The 20,163-nt window shown below is 39.8% G+C and overlaps 1 protein-coding gene across 2 annotated transcripts in view; it reads right to left on the bottom strand.

Moving 5' to 3' along the window:
• LOC143032491 (calmodulin-lysine N-methyltransferase) overlaps positions 1-20,163 on the bottom strand; it is a 64,444-nt gene that overhangs the window by 25,609 nt on the left and 18,672 nt on the right. For both annotated transcript variants that reach the window (XM_076197368.1, XM_076197369.1), the window contains exon 6: positions 19,068-19,142. In XM_076197368.1, the coding sequence (XP_076053483.1) occupies positions 19,068-19,142 (75 nt within the window). The remainder of the gene's footprint in view (positions 1-19,067; positions 19,143-20,163) is intronic.

Here is a 20,163-nt window from a genome sequence, read left to right as displayed (position 1 = left end):
TCATAGTGAGCGATAGCCCGACTATTGAACACTTTTTCTGGGTGATTCTTTTCAACAAATTCCAAAACTTCATAGAATTTTCCTAAAATGTCTTTTATTCGGGCTGTCGGAATAATGGCTGCCTCCTCTTCGTCTTTACTGGACTCCTGCACTGCCGTGTGTTGCATCGCCTCCAACTCCCTCAGCTCCTGTATCAACTCGTCGATGTCCTCTTCATTCACCTCAAGCCCCATGCACTTTCCCAGCGAAACAATTTCATCAACTTCAGGCTCAACTTTACCCTCCAACTCCACCTCGAACCCCTCAAAATCTCGTGGGGCAACAGCATTGGGCCACAGCTTTCTCCAAGCCGCATTAAGGGTACGCCTGGTCACCTCCTGCCAAGCCATGACGATTATCTTGAGGCAAACAACAATATCGAAGTGCTGCTTCCAAAACTCACGAAGGGTAAGCTGGGTGTTTTCAGTGATGTCGAAACACCTCTTGAACAAGTGTTTCATGTAGAGTTTCTTGAGGTTCGAAATGACTTGTTGGTCCATGGGCTGGAGGATAGAGGTGGTGTTAGGTGGGAGGTACAGCACCTTAATAAATGAGAACTCCTCCAGGATATCATCTTCGAGGCCGGGCGGGTGGGCAGGTGCATTATCGAGAATGAGGAGGCACTTGATGGGGAGATTGTTCACCTCTAGGTACCTCTTAACAGCAGGGCCAAAAACCAAATTGACCCACTCAACAAAAAATTGTCTGGTAACCCAGGCCTTGGCATTGGCCCTTCATAGCACCTGAAGTTTTTCTTTTAATATTTTGTGGGCCTTAAATGCTTTGGGATTTTCGGAGTGGTACACCAGCAGGGGCTTGATTTTACAATCCCTACTGGCATTGGCACAAAAGGCAAGTGTAAGGCGGTCCTTCATGGGCTTGTGGCCTGGCATTTTTTTCTCTTCTACTGTGATGAAGGTACGGCGAGGCATCTTTTTCCAAAAAAGGCCAGTCTCGTCACAATTAAAAACTTGCTGTGCAACGTAGCCTTCATCGATCACCAATTGTTCAAATTTTCACACAAATTCGTCAGCCGCTTTCTGGTCGGCGCTAGATGCCTTGCCATGCCGAACAACAGAGTGAATTCCAGTCCTCCTTTTGAACTTCTCAAACCACCCACGCGATGCCTTAAACTCCTGGTGTGGTTCTTGCGCCGAAGTTCCCTCGCCTGCATCCATCTTTACGAGGTCATTAAAGATGGCGGTCGCCTTTTCGCAAATTATGGTCTCGGTCACTGTGTCTCCACCTATTTCTTTCTCCTTTATCCACATGAATAACAACCTCTCCATCTCATTGTTCACTGCCAACCTCCTCTTCGAAATGACAGAGAGGCCTTTGGAAGGAGTCGTAGCTTTTAGGGCTTCCTTTTGTTTTAATATCGTGCTGATCGTAGATGGATTACGGCCATATTCTTTGGCGAGATCAACCAAACGCATCCCTTTTTCGTACTTTTCTATTATCTCTTGCTTTGTTTGTATGGACAAAACAACTCTCTTCTTCTTCTCACCACTTTTCTCCATCACTTTCTTGGGGCCCATAGTGAATAAAAGTTAATACACACACGTAAAATTGCAATAAACACTAACAAAAGCTGACGAAAAACTGTCCGAACACTTCGTGCTTTACTGAATTTCGCTAGTGTGAGACTGAGGCTTCGGTGATCCTCGTGGGCCGACGGGAAAACGAAGAGGATTCTGGGTATACGCACATACACACAGAGGTCCCTCCTAGCCAATGGGATGCCAGGAAGATGCTGGGCAATAGCCAATGGCAGAGCAGCTCGGACGCGCCACTTTCAAACCAAGATACAGGATGCTACAAGTATGTTTACGTTCGGTGGACTCTGGGAGCTGTGAGTAGCAGTGCATATTTTGAAATTTTTGCCTTTCGTATCCTGAAATTTCTTTCGTAACAAGAGGCAATATTTTTCCGAAGAAGTGTTTCGTAACCTGAAAATTTCGTATGTAGAGCCTTTCGTAAGTAGAGGTACCACTGTATTATATATATATATAAACACATATGTACAAAAGACAGAAGGGACAAAGCTTGGAAAAGATGGAGAAAATATAAAAAACCTAGTAACTGGCAAATATATAAACTATAGAAATGAGTACAGGTAAACGTCGACTTACGATGGCATTAGGTTTCGATAGAGCCATCGTAAGACGATCTCATCGTAAGTCGATCCCCACTCTGTTCCGTGGTCACTGTACCTAGCCTACCTGTATATTAACCACCAGAGATACTGAATATAGCCTATTAAACATGTACAGTAGTTTATTTAATTATCTTTATCCTTTTTACCATATTCAAACACTATAATATGTATTTTCAGTACGGGACTTAAATCTCGCGGGCAGCAGCCAATGCCAGCCGTACGACGTGACGTAATAATACTCGCATCATAAAATATAGTCACCGCTTATATCGATCGTTCTCTCTTTCACCCGCGAATTTTGAAAACCACAGAGAATGGGATTTAGGGCACATTTGAGAGAATGTAAAAACACAGGGGCGACTACAATAAATATAATCAAGACGCCGATATGGCAGCGTCGCGAATCCACTTGCTCCTCATGACGCCTACGTGTGCGGCACCGTATGGAAGGGGTTAAATTATCATGTCGTCGTCGTCGTCATCGTAAAGTCGAACAATCGTAAGTCGCGGCCATCGTAAGTCGACGTTTACCTGTATGTTAATGTGAGAAGAGAGGAGAAAAGGAACCATGAAAAGGATATTATAGATAAATGCAAAGATCAACCCAAACTATTCTATGGATATGTGAATGGTAAACTTAAAAACAAACAGGAAATGGTGAAACTACGCCAAGGAAATATAGAATACACACAAGAATTAGAAATGGCCAGTCATGAACAATCACTTTAAATCCTTCTTCTCCAGAGAGAAAATACAAAATTGGGACGAAGATAATAACAAGCAATCTCCCCACATGAGTGAGTTTACAACACAAAAAGAAATATCAGAACACCTATCAAAACTTGACGTCAGAAAATCACATGGCCCAGATGGTATTGCAAATTGGATTCTAAAGGACTGCAAAGAAGAACTAACGGACAAAATACACAACATAATAAATAGCTCACTCAAAGAAGGAAAGATACCTAAAGACTGGAAAAATGCTAACATTGTACAAATATATAAAGGAGGAAACAAGGAAGAACCCACCAACTATAGGCCAGTATCACTAACAAGAACTATAGCCAATATTTGTGAGAAAATCATCAAGAATAGATGGGTAAAACATCTGGAAGACAACAACATAATAAACCCAAGACAATTTAGGTTCAGACAAGGAAGATCATGCACCACAAACTTAATATGCTTCTACTCAAAACTAATAGACATAGTGCAAGAAAGAAATGGATGGGCTGATTGTGCCTTCCTAGACTTGCAAAAAGCTTTTAACAAAGTACCACACAGAAAATTACTAAAAAAAAAAAAAAAAAACTGGAACACACAGGAGGAATACAAGGCAACCTACTAAAATGGATGGAGGACTTCCTGACAGAAAGATGAGAGTAGTGCTCAGAGAAAAATATTCAGATTGGAAAGAGGTGATCAGTGGAGTACCGCAAGGATCTGTATTGGCACCAATAATGTTTGCTATTTATGTGAATGACATGGACAGGGATGTGAAGTGCACCACAAACTTAATATGCTTCTACTCAAGACTAATAGACATAGTGCAAGAAAGAAATGGATGGGTTGATTGTGCCTTCCTAGACTTGCAAAAAGCTTAACTAAGTACCACACAGAAAATTACTATAAAAAAAAAGACTGGAACACATAGGAGGAATACAAGGCAACCTACTAAAATGGATGGAGGACTTCCTGACTGGTAGAAAGATGAGAGTAATGCTCAGAGAAAAATATTCAGATTGGAAAGAGGTGATCAGTGGAGTACTGCAAAGATCTGTATTGGCACCAATAATGTTTGCTATTTATGTGAATGACATGGACGGGGATGTGAAATGTTACATGAGCTTCTTTGCAGACAACGCCAAACTGTTAAGGAAAGTAGAAACTGATAAGGACTGTGAAGCACTGCAGGAAGACCTGAATAAGGTATGGAACTGGAGTCAGAAGTGGGAAGTGGACTTCAATACTAAGAAATGTAGCATAATGGAGTTTGGAAAAAGCAAAAACAGAATATCAGGAAAATATACAATTGGAACCAAGGAGGTAAAGAAGGCAGGATCCAAAAAAGATTTGGGGGTAATTATCACAAACGACTTGTCCTATGATAAAGAGATTAACAAAATTGTCGGGGAGGCTTACAACTTGCTAAGATCAATAAGAGTGGCATTTGCATACTTGGATGAAGACATGATAAAAAAAATATTGGTTACATTGATAAGGCCTAGACTAGAGTATGCGGTGACATTGTGGTCACCCAGTACCAAAAAGAATATAAAGAAAATAGAAAAAATCCAGAGAGCAGCGACAAATATGGCACCTGCACTTGCAAACCTATCATATGAGGAGAGATGGCTAAACTGGAGTTACCAACGCTGGAGTAAAGAAGAGAGATAGGTGACCTACTGACCATCTACAGAATCATGACAGGCAGAGATACTAGATAGAGAGGACTTACTAAACTGGGACAAGACAAACACAAGAGGACATGGAAAGAAAATAGAAAAACATAGCTACAGAAGAGAACTGAAGAAAAACAGTTTTCCACATAGAGTAGTGGACACTTGGAACAAACTGGATAATGAAATAGTGTGCGCAAAAACCATTCATGAGTTTAAAAGTAAACTAGACACTGTGAGATACAAGGTGGGACACCATGAGCATAGCTCCCCTTCCCACAAAATACAACTAGGTAAATGAGTACATGCATACATATATATATATATATATATATATATATATATATATATATATATATATATATATATATATATATATACATAAATATATATATTTATATGTATATATATACATATATATATATTTATATGTATATATATATATATTTATATGCATATACATATATATATGTATATATATATATATATTCACAGATATAGATATATATATATATACATATATATATCTATATGTATATATATATATATATATATATATATATGTATACACATATCTATATATATATACATGTATATATATATATATACATGTATATATATATATATATATATATATACATATATATATACATATATACATATATATATATATATATATACATATATACATATATATATACATATTATATATATATATATATATATATACATATATAATTATATATATACATATTTAATACTTATATCAGAGCCTGAAATTGTGGACAGAATAGAATACAAAACACCAATTGGGAAGAGTGACCACTTACTAATAGAGTTTGAACTAAAGGAACATTTTGATTTAAGAAGAAATGAGAAACATTGAAAAGGAAGACTAATGTACAACAAAATGGATTTCAAGAAACAAAAAAATTCTTTCAAAATGCAAATTGGGAAAACTTCTTAGTGAAGAGACAAAGATGGAAGAGAAATGGAACATATTAAAAGAAATTTACAATGAGGGAATAAACAAATGTGTACCAAAACAGAAGCAAGAAAGGGTGTACATTAAGTTCTGGTACAACAAAAAATGTAGTGAGGCTAAAGATAGAAGAGAAGCTTGGAAAAGATGGAGAAAATATAATAAAATGAGTAAATGGCAAACATAAAAAAAAAAAAATGATTATGTAAAAATATGCAGAGATGAAAAGAGAAACTACAAAAAGGCCATAATAAAAAAATGCAATGAACCTAAACTATTTTACAGGTGTGTGAATGGTAAACTAAAAGATAAACAAGAAATAGTGAGACTGTGCCAAGGGAATAATGAATATATAGATGTAGAAATGGCTGAAATTATGAACAAACGTTTTATATCTGTATTCACAATTGAAAGTTTACAAAACTGGGAGGAAATACAGAGAGACCCCCCCAATGAAAGAAATAACTATGACACAGAAGGAAATTAGATGCAGGGATGACCCGTCATCCAGGAGGTGCCAAGATAAAGAGGGAGGGGAGAGGGTGGAGGGGAGTGGAGTGTGATAGGGATGGAATAGGTTGGAGTGGTTTTTATGCCTTTGTTTTTTGGTTACCTCCCTTATAAGGGGGAAAAAAGCCTTTGGTACAAGGGTCGTTCCAAAAGTAATGCTTCCTATTTTTTAACTCAAAAAGTTTAAAAGCTACGAAGACAGGAGTGGCACCATTAAAATGAGCGAACTTTTGTGCTCCAGAATTTATTTTTCTATGTAGTCACTACCATTCTCAATTCACTTTTGCCAGTGATGAACAAGAGCCTTGATGCCTCGGTTGTAAAAGTCGGCGCCTGCTGAGGCAGTCCATTTTTTCACGGCTGCGATTACGGTGTTGTTATCGGGGAAACATTGCCCATGTAATGCATCCTTCAGAGGTCCGAACAAGTGGAAATCTGACGGTGCCCGGTCGGGACTATATGGTGGGTGAGACAGCACCATCCAACCGAACTTTGTCACACATTCTGTGGTCTTCAAACTTGTGTGGGGCCTGGTGTTGTTATGTTGCAAATGGAATGTTTCCCTTTTCTCTGGCCCTACATGGGCAACCCAGGCCTTCAGCTTGGTCAACGTTTCAACGTAACAGTCAGTTGACAGTCTCCCCTGGTTCCACGAAATCTTGGAGGATGATGCCCTTCCTGTCCCAGAAGATGATGTACATAATTTGGCCTGCTGATGTCTGCGTCTTGAACTTCTTTGCTGGGGAGTGTGAGTGGTGCCATTCCATCAACTGCCGTTTGGACTCTGGCTCGTTGTGGTGACACCACGTCTCATCACCAGTGATGATGCAGTCCAAGAATCTGTCACCTTTGGCTTTGTACCAATCCAACACGTCCTGACAGACATCCTGTCAGTGGTCCTTTTGGTCCTGCATGAGCATTCATGGAACCCACCTAGCACACACTTTGCTGTATCCTAGGGATGACAACATCATTTCCAGTGCACTGACACCCACATCCAACTCTACATACCTTTCAGCGAGGATGAGTTGATTGTGGCGCACTTTGTTTTCCGGGGTGGTGGATGTGCATGGGTGTCTGGAGTGCATTTTGTCACTCACATCTCTGTCGCCATACTGATATTGATGGACCCATCTCCTGACTGTGCTGACATCAACTGCATCAGCTTCATAAACCTTCACCAGGCGCTGGTGAATGTTGATTGGTTCAATAATTTTTTCTGCATGGAGGAATTCAATGACACATCTCTGCTTCTGACGCACATCCATGACAGGGATTGCTTTCTTAGAGTGTCACACCATCAATATCTGCAACACAGATGAAACTTTCAGGTCATGAGTGCATAAGTTCAATCATAATAATGCAATTTGCGATCCCCTTGGATCCCTTTGGGCAGAATGAAAAAATAGGAGGTATTACTTTTGGAACTACCCTCGTATATGTATGTAATAAAAAACCTTGATGTCAGAAAATCACAGTCTAGATGGAATTGCAAACTGGATATTAAAAGAATGCATGAGCTGATGGACAATATATACAAGATAATTGATTACTCACTCAAAGAAGGAAAGGTACCACAGGACTGGAAAAATGCAAATATTGTACCAATGTATAAAGGAGGGGACAAGGAAAATCCAACTAATTATAGACCAGTCTCCCTTACAAGCACAATAGCAAAAATATGTAAGTTATCAAAAGTAGATGGGTTAATATCTGGAAGAAAAAAATGTACTGAATCCAACACAATTTGGATTTAGACAAAGAAGATCATAAACAACAAACTTGATTTGCTTCTACTCGAGACTAATAGAAATAATACAAAAAAAGGGATGGATGGATGGACTGTGCTTTTGTATATCTACAAAAAGTATTTGATAAAGTACCACACAAAAAGCTATTAAGAAAAATGGAATCAATAGGTGGTATCAAAGGAAAATTATTGGAATGGATGGAAGAACTTTTTACTGGAAGAAAAATGAGGGTAGTAATTAGAGACAAATACTCGACCTGGGAAGAAATGATAAGTGGTGTCCTGCAAGGTTTGGTATTGCCTCCGATCATGTTTACCATATATATAAATTATGTGGATGGTGTGGAATGTTATATGAACTTCTTTGCAGATGATGCAAAAATACTAAAGAAAATACAGAGAAAGATTGTGAATCACTACAGAAAGACCTAGATAAGTCTGGAAATGGAGTCAAAAGTGGAAAGTGAACTTTAACATCAAGAAATGTAGTATAAGGGAGTTTGGAAAAATTAAAACAGATAATTGAGAAAATAAAAAATTTGTGAAGAAATATAAAAAAGTGAGATCGGAAAGGGACCTAGGATTAATCATCAGCAAAGACATGTCACCAGACAAGCATATCATTTTACCAAGGTCGATGAAAGTGGCTTTTGACTATTTGAATAAGGAAATGGTAAAGAAAATATCAGTTACACTGATAAGACCAAGATTGGAGTATGCTCCAACACTATGGACACCCAGTCCTAAAAAGATCATAAAAATTAAAAGAATACAAAGAGCAATGACAAAGATGGCACCAACACTCTCCAAATTGACATACGAACAAACATTGTCCAAATTGGAACTACCAACCCTGGAACAAAGAAGAGAAAGAGATCTACTGACTATTTACAGAATTATGAAAGGATGGAAGTTCTAGACAGAGATGATTTATTAAAGTAGGACAAGAGAAAAACAAGGACATGAAACTCAAAAAGGATAGTTATAGAAGAGATCTGAAAAAGAATAGCTTCCCACACAGAGTGATGCATGAGAGGGAGTGGGTGGGGGATGGGGGGTGAGGAAGTATGTATGAGAAAAAATTTGACACAGCCTGAAGGGATTTCTCCCCATCTTCTTCTTTCCTGCATGAGGGGACGGAGAGGGGGAGGGGTCGCCGTATTTATGAAGTGGCCTTGCTGTGGATGTGCTGTGTCTTGCGACACTGCTTTTGACCCAAGGCAGTGGACAGGATGCAGGGATGACCCATCATCCAGGAGATGCCAAGATAGGAGGGAGGGTGGAGGGGAGTGGAATATATGGGAAATGAAATGGGTGGGAGTGATTTCTATGCCCTTTTCTTTTTGGCTACCCCCTGTGTAAGGGGAAAAAAGCCTTTGGTATATGTAAGAGTATGTGCAAATACTATTGAAGAATTTTAGAACAAACTTGGTGCTGAAAGAACCAAAGACAGGTCACTATGAGCATAGCTCCTTTACTGAATAATACAACTAAGTAAAGGTAATTACATGTAAGAGGCCAGTAGATAGAGGTAGACATTTAAGTAGATAGAGGGGTAGGTGAAAAGATATGCAAATTTTATTACTTGGATATTTTGAAACAATGGCCGATAGGAAGTGCAGAGTTGCATATTATAGGAAGTGCAGAGTTGCATATTCTTACTGACCGACTAAAGTTTGTAAACACAAGTTAGGGTATCGATAACAGTGATGATGTGATGGAATGTAAACATACAAGCCACGCTCAGCTTGCGACAGATAGCTTGCATAAACAGTATTGCTTGAGACAGTATAACAGTCTTTCTGATTGGAGAAAAGGGTGGAGGAGAAAAATTATTGGTGCTCGGAGGTAAAGTCACGCCCATAAAGGGTGGCACTTATTTGTAAGATTCCCAGGGGGTATCTTCTGGTGTACCTAAGACCATACATTTTACCAGAATTCGTGAGGAAAATGAAGAAAAGATTAAGTTCAATTTAATTCACCTTTGTTACTGAGTAATGGAACTTGTCTAAATGCATATGTTATGAAAGAGGCATGGGGCCTACAGATGAGTGACTTACAATACTAAAAGGATAAAAGAAAGTGAAGAAAGTTGTAGTGAATGAAGAATTACTATATCACAGAAGGAAACTGAAAGTGTTGGTAGCAGCGGAGCTAACAGTGGTGGCAGCAGTGGGATGAACCTCCTCTGAAGTGATTAGACGAACCTCCTCCAAAGTGGTTATAAGACTGGTGCGTGACAAGACTGAGATAAGTGAACGAGTACACCAATCAACTTTAAAAACAGTGCACACAACCATGCAGTGTACAACCACAACCAACGCATATATTAATTTCAAGAACGAAGAACTAGGCAATATACAAGGTGTCAGATAACAATGATAATTACGATGTTATTTATCTTGACTTTAGCAAAGTGTTCGACAAGGTGCCACACCAGAGACTACTAAATAAAATCAAAGCCCATGGCATACGAGGAAAAGTGTTAGAATGGATTAGAGCTTGGATTAGTAACAGAAAACAGCGGGTCACCATAAATGGAATAAAATCTAGGTGGGGCAATGTTACTAGCAGGGACCCCCAGGACTCGGTTTTGGGTCCCTTGTTGTTCATTATGTACATAAACGACTTAGACGATGGGATAAATAGTGATGTTAGTAAGTTTGCAGACGACACTAAAATAGGATGCCTAATTAGGTCAGGAGACAACACAGAGATTCTGCAGGATGATCTTAATAAATTGTTAACATGGTCGGTGAAATGGCAAATGAACTTCAATATCTCTAAGTGTAGCGTGTTAAACATAGGGCTACACAACCCCGAAAATAGATACAGCTTAGATAACACGTTTTTAGAAAAATCTGAGTGCGAGAGGGACTTGGAAGTACTGGCGAGTCTGGACCTTAAAACCAGGAAGCAGTGCATTAGCGCCAGAAATAAAGCAAACAGATCATTAGGTTTCATTGCTAGGATGGTAACAAATAGAAGTGCAGAGGTAATTATTAAACTCTATCTAGCGATAGACCCATCCTTGACTATGCGGTACAGTTTTGGTCTCCGTCCTACAGAATGGACATAAATTCACTAAATCAGTAGAGAAGAATGACCAAAATGATTCATGGACTCGGAAATTTGCCTTATGAAGAGAGGCTTAGGCACCTAAACTTACACTCTCTGGAAAGATGCAGAGTGAGGGGTGATCTAATAGAAGTGTTCAAGTGGATCAAAGGCTATAACATGGGTGATGCAAACAAGGTCATCATAATAAAACAGCAGGGCAGGACTCGCAGTAATGGGTGTAAACTGAACAAATTTAGATTTAAGAGGGAAATAGGCAAGAATTGGTTTACTAATAGGGTGGTCGATGAATGGAATAAACTTAGTAACCATGTAGTAAGCACTGAAACTATCAGTCATTTTAAAAAATGATTAGACAACTTTATGGATGGGGATGACAGGTGTCAACACAGGTGATGGATACGGAGCTGCCTAGTGTAGGCCTTATGGTCTCTTGCAGTCTCCTTTATTCTTATGTTCTTATACAAGGCAGGGGATGAGCCATGGTCTTCATACTACAAGCAAACGAGGAACGAGGCGATCTACAAGGCAATCTTCAAGGCGATCTAAAAGACGAACTACAAAGCAGCAATGAACAAAGACTGATGAAGAACGACGAGGTTGATGTACATAAGAAAGACTACGTGGAAGCAGTCAAGCCAAATCAACTTACTGAAGGTATGAATAACACTAATAACACAGTACTTATGCATGAGGTTCATACCTCATATATAATCATTCCTAAATTTACCGGGGATGAAAACACCTTGGGAGTTACTAAATTCCTTAACTTCATAGATACATTAATTGTGAGGAAAAATACAACAGATGAAAAAAGAAAAATAGAAATTTTAAAGGAGAATGTAGATCCAGAGAAAGGTAGAGGTAGTTTATCATAAATTTCCAGCAAATGGAAGATATCAACCAATATTAAGCCTATAAGAAAGCATTCATTAAAAAATTTATGTCAAAGTGTAATCAGAATCCTATCAGGTCTTTGGTTAGAATGATCAAAGTTAGAACAAGGGAATCAGACACGGAATATTTAGCTAAATTGGATAAATAGTCAAAAGACATGAATTCTATCTTGAAAGATTCAGATTGGATAGAAAGATCTAGTGACAAAATTAAAGTTTCTCAGGTAATGAAATTGATCACATTTGGATTGTTGACTAAAAATAGTGATGAATTAATGGCATGTATATGAATATATATATATATATATAGTCATCCCTTGTTATTCGCAGGGGATACATTCTCAAAACCCCCGAGAATGGCTATAACCGTGAATACTCTTTTTGAGAAAACAATTGAAAATCTATGGAATATCACTGCCAAAACTTGCACTTTCATTCTTCATTCTAGCCACACTTCTCTATTAATAGTTGAAACATGCTTTACATGTCTTCCACTTAAAACAAATTCACTTCTCATACATCAGCAGTTAACAAGTATAACTTAATAACACTTAATATACTAAGAATAATACAATATGGCCAGAGACTATACCATTGCACTAATCCAGTGACCGTTAACAGAAACGATCTGGAGCACGACCGGGTCATTCCCCAACGTCAATGGTGGAGCATATTCATTCCCTTTTGTCATAAAGACTGAAATCATTGGAAGGATCGCAAGTAAAAAGAATCGATGAAATAAGAATACATACTGTACTATCTAAGTGTCGTTATGAGAAATATGAAACTGGGAATAAATGCCAAGGAGATTATATAGTTATTGTATTAGTATTTTTATTACTCAGTGAGAGTAAAAAAGGAATGTGGGTGTGCAGGGAGAGCTATCGAGAGGTTAACCCGCGTAGTGTCGCAGCAAATCTACACCCACACAGTGTAGGGGGTGAGTCATTGAGCGAATCAAACGGCTTGCTTCTGCTATTGGCCGCCAGAGGCAGACTCAATATACGTGTAATAAAACCTCTGGTGAATTTAATATTTTTATTCCAAAGTATCATACACACACAATAGTCACCAGTGACGCCTGGCCCGGTGCGTGCAGTCAACAGTAGTCTTTTTTTAAATTGAAATCTGGAGCCACAGTGAAGAAATACAATCATATTCAACCAGTAAAATATGCAGGCAATGAAACATTCAATATATGTGTAATAAAACCTCTGGTGAATTTAATATTTTTATTCTAAAGTATCATACATACATATACCAAGGCTTTTTCCCCCTTACAAGGGGGGCAGCCAAAAAGAAAAAGGCATAAAACCATTCCCATCCATTCCATCCCTGAATACACTCCACACCCCTCCACCCTCCCTCTTATCTTAGCACCTCCTGAATGATGGGTCATCCCTGCACCTTGTCCACTGCCCTGGGTCAGAAGCAGTGTCGCAGGACACAGCACATCCACAGCAAGGCCGCTTCATTAAATCGGTGACCCCCCTCTCCGTCCCCCCATATAAAGGAGAGGACGGGGAGAAATCCCTTCGGGCTGCGTCACAATTTTTGTTCACACACACTACCTCACCCCCCATTCCCCCGTCCATTCCACCTCATGCATCACACATTTTCCATATACAACCATTCTCCATTCACCCGTCTTCTGTCCTCTCCCGTCCTTCCTCAACAGACATTCCCCTCTTCCCCAAAGCCCCCTTCACCCAATCCATCCATCTCATCCTAGGACGTCCCCTCATGTTCACTCCCTCCACATCTGCCTTCCATACCTCCTTTACTAGTCTTTCTTCACTCATTCTTTCCATGTGTCCAAACCATCTTAATACTCTTTCATCAACCCTATCTCCCAGCTCACTTTCAACCCCTGTTCTCCTCCTCACCTCCTTACTTTTACCCACATTTATCTTCAGCTTCCTTCTTTCACACACCTTCTCAAACTTTATCACTAACTTCCTTAATCCCTCCTCTGATTCTGCTATAAGCACAGTGTCGTCAGCAAACAACAACTGGATTATCTCCTACTTTTCTCCATTTTCTTTAACCATCTCCAATCCCTGACCCACTACCCTTGCATTCACCTCTCGCACCACCCCATCCATGTATAAATTGAACAGCCAGGGTGACAACACATCCCTGATGAAGTCCCACCTTTACCTCAAAACACTCACTCTCTCCATTTCTAATCCTAACACAAGCTCTACTACTCTCATAAAAACTCTTGACTGCTCTTAACAGCTTTCCCCCTATCCCATATATCTGCAATACCTCCCACAGTGCCTTCCTGTCTACCCTGTCATAAACAATTTCCAGACCCATAAAAGCCCAAAAAACATCCTTACCTTTTCCTATAGTTTTCTCACATATCTGTCTTACCACAAAAATCTGATCTACACAACCTCTACCTGTCCTAAACCCACACTGTTCCTCACCAATTACTCCCTCTGTTCCTCTCCTAATCCTCTCAATCAAGACCCTCCCATAAGCCTTCCCAACTATACTTAACAAGCTGATCCCTCTGAAGCTACTACACTCACACTTGTCCCCCTTTCCCTTGTAAAGTGGAACTATACAGGCACTCCTCCAGTCCTCCGGTGCTCTACCCTCTCTTAAACAAATATTAAATATAAGGGAGGTACCTATTTCTCATGACACTTTTTAATCCCCCAATGGATTATCTCCACCTCCACTGACTGGTATTACCCATGATTGTCTCTGGTCCCCTTAACCCCCTACGTATGTTGTCTAACTTAGTGTAGAATAACAATCTAATGAGGACCACAATGGAAATAAGCGTACATGCTTTTTTGTGTTATCCTCGGCAATTTGCTATTATTATTTCAAACTATGTGTTCTTGTCATTATCTGCAATTCATGTATATCGATTCTTTGCCAAATATAATTATTATCATTATTATCACCAGCCAGTCCACCATAACTCTACCTGCTTTTTTTTCAGACATTCTGCATGCCATTCATCCAACCCAGATGCCTTACCTGCTCTCATCATCTGAACAGCTGCTTTCACTTTATCTTTCCTTATTTCTCCTCCATTTTCCTCACTCATCACTCTCATTTTCTTAGTGCTTCCCACTGCAACTACCTTTCCCTCCCTATCCTCCTTCACATTTAGCAACTCCCTAAAATACTCTGCCCACTGTCCTCTCACTGCCTTCTCTTCCATTATCATTTCTCCATCTGCACCTTTTACCTTTTCTTCTCTACCTGATTTTCAAATACACTTTTTTATTCTTTCAAAATTTTCTGTCATACTCTTACCAAATTTCACATCTGCTCTCCTCTTTGCAACCTTTACCTTGTGCTTTACTTCTCTTTTCTTTTCTTTGTACCTCTCATATGACTCCCTCGTCCTATTTTGTAACCAATCTGTGAAAGCTCACTTCTTCTCTTCTACAACCTTCTTTGTTTCCTCATCCCACCATTCACTACTCTTCCTTCTGTTTCCTCCTGTTCTTCTTGTTCCACACACCATCTTTGCACACTTTGTGACTCCCTCCTTGAACCATCCCCATTCCTCCTCCACTCCTAGCTCTACTCTATCCTTCACTCCCTCCCACTCCTCTCTCAGCTTCTTCTTGTACTCCTTCTCCTTTTCATTTAAAGAGTTCACTCTAAGCACCTCCCTACCTTTTGTCCTTTTCCTCTTTCTCCATCTATCCTCCACTCTCAACTTACCTTCCACCAAAAAATTATCTGATATTCACCCACCCTCTCCCCTTAGCACATGTACATCCTTAACTCTTCCTATTATACTCCTATCTACCACTACATAGTCCATTAATGCTCTATCTACCACCCTTCCATCCACCACCCTCTCCCATGTGTACTTATGCTTGACTTTCTTCCGAAACACTGTATCTATCATCAACTCTCTAGACACATCTCCACCATCAACTCTCCACTACGATTCTTTCCTGGAACTCCACATTTCCCAACCACTCTGTCAATTGGTTCATTTCCTACCCTAGCATTAAGGTCTCCCAGTACTATTACATTGACATTTCTCCCTAATCCCTCTATGCACTCATTTAAATCCATCCAAAAAGTCTCCCTTTCTTCTACACTCTTCTCACTACCAGGCCCATATGCACTTACAAAAACCCACATCTCCTTTCCCAGTTTCACCTTCATCCACATTATCCTCAAGGAAACCTCCTTCCATTCCACTACACATTTACCTATCTCTTCACTTATTAGTATAGCCACCCCTTCTCTCCCTCTCCCTCTCTTCACTCCTGATAACCTCCCACTTACACTCCCAAACTTACTCGCCCTTCCCTCTCAACTTGGTTTCACTCAAAGCCAACACATCCATCTTTCTTCTCACAAACATACTACCTATCTCTTCCCTTCTACTCTCATCTGTACCACATCCTTGCACATTAAAAGACCCAAACCTTAGGGTGCCTTTACTTTTTTTAGGAATGTCCCCTGTGGGGCTACAGGGAGAAGGATGCCTGGTCCCAATGCCCATCCCTTTTTTCTCACCTCTTACAATCCAAGTGGAAATACTTGGTGGCAGTATTCTTTCCCCCCCACCACAGGGTAGAACTGTATAGTATTGCTAAATCATATAGAAAGGCAAATGGGGAGTATAACTACTCAATTAAGGATTCTCAAGGAAACCTGCTTACAGAGCCAGAAGAGATTGACAAGAGATAGAAAGAATATTTCAGCAACTTGTTGAATATAGAAGAGGACGGTGAGAGGACAGATGAAGAATGGACAAATGGTGTCTGGGTTGATGAGGAGGAGGGGATTAATGAATCAGAAGTAAAGAAAGCACTTGCTAAAATAAAGAATAATAAAGCATGTGGTATTGACAACGTTCCTGGAGAAATATTCAAATATGGTGGAGGAATAGCTCTCAGTCTTCTGATAGAATTGCTCAGTAAGACCAGGGACACAGGTGAAGTCCCAAATGATAGGTCCACTGCACTAATATGCCCAGTATTCAAGAAAGGAGAACACGCTGAATGCTCAAATTACAGATGTATTTCTCTACTCTCGCATACAGGGAAAATATATGAACGAGTGTTAGAGGCTCAACATGGGTTCAGACCAAACAGAGGGACTTCAGATCTAATCTTCGATTTAAAGATGATCCTCAAAAAGTCATGGGAGTTTGATAAAGACAAATATGTAACACTCTTAGATCTAAAGAAAGCATTTGATTGTGTACCAAGGGATAAGCTGTGGTCAGTACTCCAAAGTGCAGAATACCAAATACCCCCAAAACTGAGAAGAGCTATTAAAAGCCTTTACAATTCCAATAATACAGCAGTCAAGCCCGTTAGTGAAACCTTACAGTGGTTCAATATATCATCTGGAGTGCGCCAGGGTAGTGTGCTATCCCCAATGCTCTTTATCATATTAATGGATGAAGTGATAAAGGAAGTTCAATTCAGAAGAGGAGAAAGGGATCCTATAAAATCATTGGAATTTGCCTGATTCAATGTTGAGTATATCAATACTCAACATTGAATCATCTTCACAAGCTGCAAGTGAATCCTTAAATCTATGAAACGCGGTACTCACAGAGTACAAACTAAAGCTAAATCTTGGTAAAACTGAAATAATGGCAGTAAGCAGGAGAGAAGAAACATTGAACATGGAGATCAATGGAGTACCTGTTCAGCAGAAAGAATCCATAAAATATTAAGGATGTGGCAGGAAAGGGAGGAGTAGGGGTGGAAGAAGAATATAGATTGAGAGAAGTGAGTAAATGCCTTGGTGGATTAAAAAGTGTAATGAGTAATAGGCATCGGGAATGGATGCTAAGAGGAGGTTATATGAAGGAGTGATTGTGCCGACAGCACTGTACCGGCCAGAAACATGGAACATAAGAGAGGAAGAGGAGTTTGAATGTGTTTGAGATGAAATGTCTGTGAAGTAAGATAGGAGTTGTTGTTGTTGTTGTCGTTCCCTAGACTGTCTGTCCGAGCAGTCCCGTCTCCCCAATAGGAGTTACTAGGCTAGATAGAGTGAGTAATGAGGTGAGGAGGAGAACAGGGGTGGAAAGGGAGTTGGAAGATGGAGTTGATAAAAGAGTATTAGGATGGTTTGGACATATGGAAAGAATGAGTGAAGAAAGATTAGTAAAAGAGGTGTGGAAGGCAGAGGTGGAAGGAGTGAATATGAGGGGGCATCCTAGGATGAGATGGATGGATGGGGTGAAAGGGGCATTACAAAAGAAAGGAATATCTGTTGAGGAAGGACGGGAGATGACAGAAGATAGGAGTGAATGGAGAAGGGTTGTGTATGGATGATGCTGTGATGCATGAGGGAGAGTGGGTGGGGGATGGGGGGTAAGGAAGTAAGTATAAGAAATAATTTGATGCAGCCCGAAGGGATTTCTCCCTGTCTTCTCCTTTTCTTCATGAAGGGATGGAGAGGGGGGGTCGCTGAATTAATGAAGCTGCCTTGCTGTGGATGTGCTATGTCTTGCGACACTGCTTCTGACCCAGGGCAGTGGACAGGATGCAGGGATGACCCATCATCCAGGAGGTGCCAAGGTGAGAGAGAGGGAGGAAGGTGGAGGGGAGTAGAGTATGTAGGGGATGGAATGGGTGGGAGTGGTTTCTATGCCTTTTTCTTTTTGGCTACCCCCTGCATAATAGGGAAAAAAGCCTTTGGTATATGTATGTATGTACCAACTTTGGAACAAAGAAGAGAGGCAACCTACTGACCATCTATAAAATCATGAAAGGCACAGAAATACTTTATAGAGAAGACTTACTACATTGGGACGAGAAACACAAGAGGACACAGAAAGAAACTCAAAAAGGATAGTTTAGAAGAGAGCTGAAGAAAAACAGTTTTCCACACACACTGGTGGACACTTGGAACAAAATGGGCAAAACAATAGTGTGTGCAAAAACAATATATGAATTTAAGAGCAAACTAGACACTGCTATACAAAGGTGGGACACCATGAGCATATCTCCCCTTCCCACAAGATACAATTTGGTAAATACATAGGCAATGACCTTTCCAATATCCTTCCATAAATTTTCTATGAACATCTAGGTTTTGGGAAAGACTGTAGAGCTGTAATTGACAGCATATGTGTGTGTGCATATTGGATTTATGGCCATTTTATGACTTTTTATTCTTAAAACTACCAGTGCACCCTACCATCTGCAACAACATGCAATTCAGGCCAAAATACCAAGGGCACCCCTCGATATATTAAATGGAGGATTTAGTGTATTACATATCATATGCTTACCAATCTCCGCAAATCACTACATCAAATTTGCCTTCCTGGGCCTTAACTTCTGCACCACATTCCCATCTCAGCACTCTGTAATAGACACATAATTTTTTTTGTACTGGAAGATGATGTATACCTTTCAAGCATTTTACAACTGTGATGTACAAGTACAAATCCTTTATCATGATTCTCAAGCTATAATTTGTGCTCAGGAGGATTACTCATGTCATCTTGTTCTTGATCTCCCTCACAAACTCACATCACCCACTTCTGCTTTCTGCATTTTCCATGCTTTTCTTTCCTCATTCATAATTTGCTCAAAGCATCTCAACTTTTTCTAATTTACCTTATTCAACAGCTCCCTTTCTACTCTCATACTCTGACTCACTTCCACATTTCTCACTTTATCCATTCTTGTACATACATATACTAATATCTTTCCCCCCCTTACAAGAGAAGAAGGAAGGAGAGTGAGTGGTGGGATGAGGAAACAAAGAAGGTTATAGAAGAGAAGAAGTGAGCTTTCACATGTTGGTTACAAAATAGGACAAGGGAGTCATATAAGAGGATGAGAGGTACAAAAAAAAAAAAAAAAAAAAAAAGTAATCCATAAGGTAAAGGAGGCAAAGAGGAGAGCAGATGTGAAATGGGGTAAGAGTATGACAGAAATTTTTGAAAGTAATAAAAAAGATGTTTTGGAAAGAAATTAAAAGAGGAAGAGGAGACAAATCAAGTAGAGAAGAAAAGGTAAAAGGTGCAGATGGAGAGATGATAATGGAAGAGAAGGCAGTGAGAGGAAGGTGGGCAGAGTATTTTAAGGGAGCTGCTAAATGTGAAGGATAGGGAGGGAAAGGTAGTTGCAGTGGGAAGCACTAAGAAAATGAGAGTGATGAGTGAGGAAAATGGAGGAGAAATAGGGAAGGATGAAGTGAAAGCAGCTGTAAAGATGATGAGAGCAGGTAAGGCACCTGGATTGGATGGATGCCATGCAGAATGTCTGAAGAAAGGAGGTACAGTTATGGTGGACTGGCTGGTGAGGTTATTTAATGTTTGTTTAAGAGAGGGTAGAGTGCTGGAGGAGTGCCTGTATAGTTCTGCTTTACAAGGGAAA

Source organism: Oratosquilla oratoria, chromosome 13, assembly GCF_046742065.1.
Source record: "Oratosquilla oratoria isolate Oo_2021 chromosome 13, ASM4674206v1, whole genome shotgun sequence".
Lineage (NCBI taxonomy): Eukaryota > Metazoa > Arthropoda > Malacostraca > Stomatopoda > Squillidae > Oratosquilla > Oratosquilla oratoria.
This window is presented reverse-complemented; position numbering and strand designations above follow the sequence as displayed.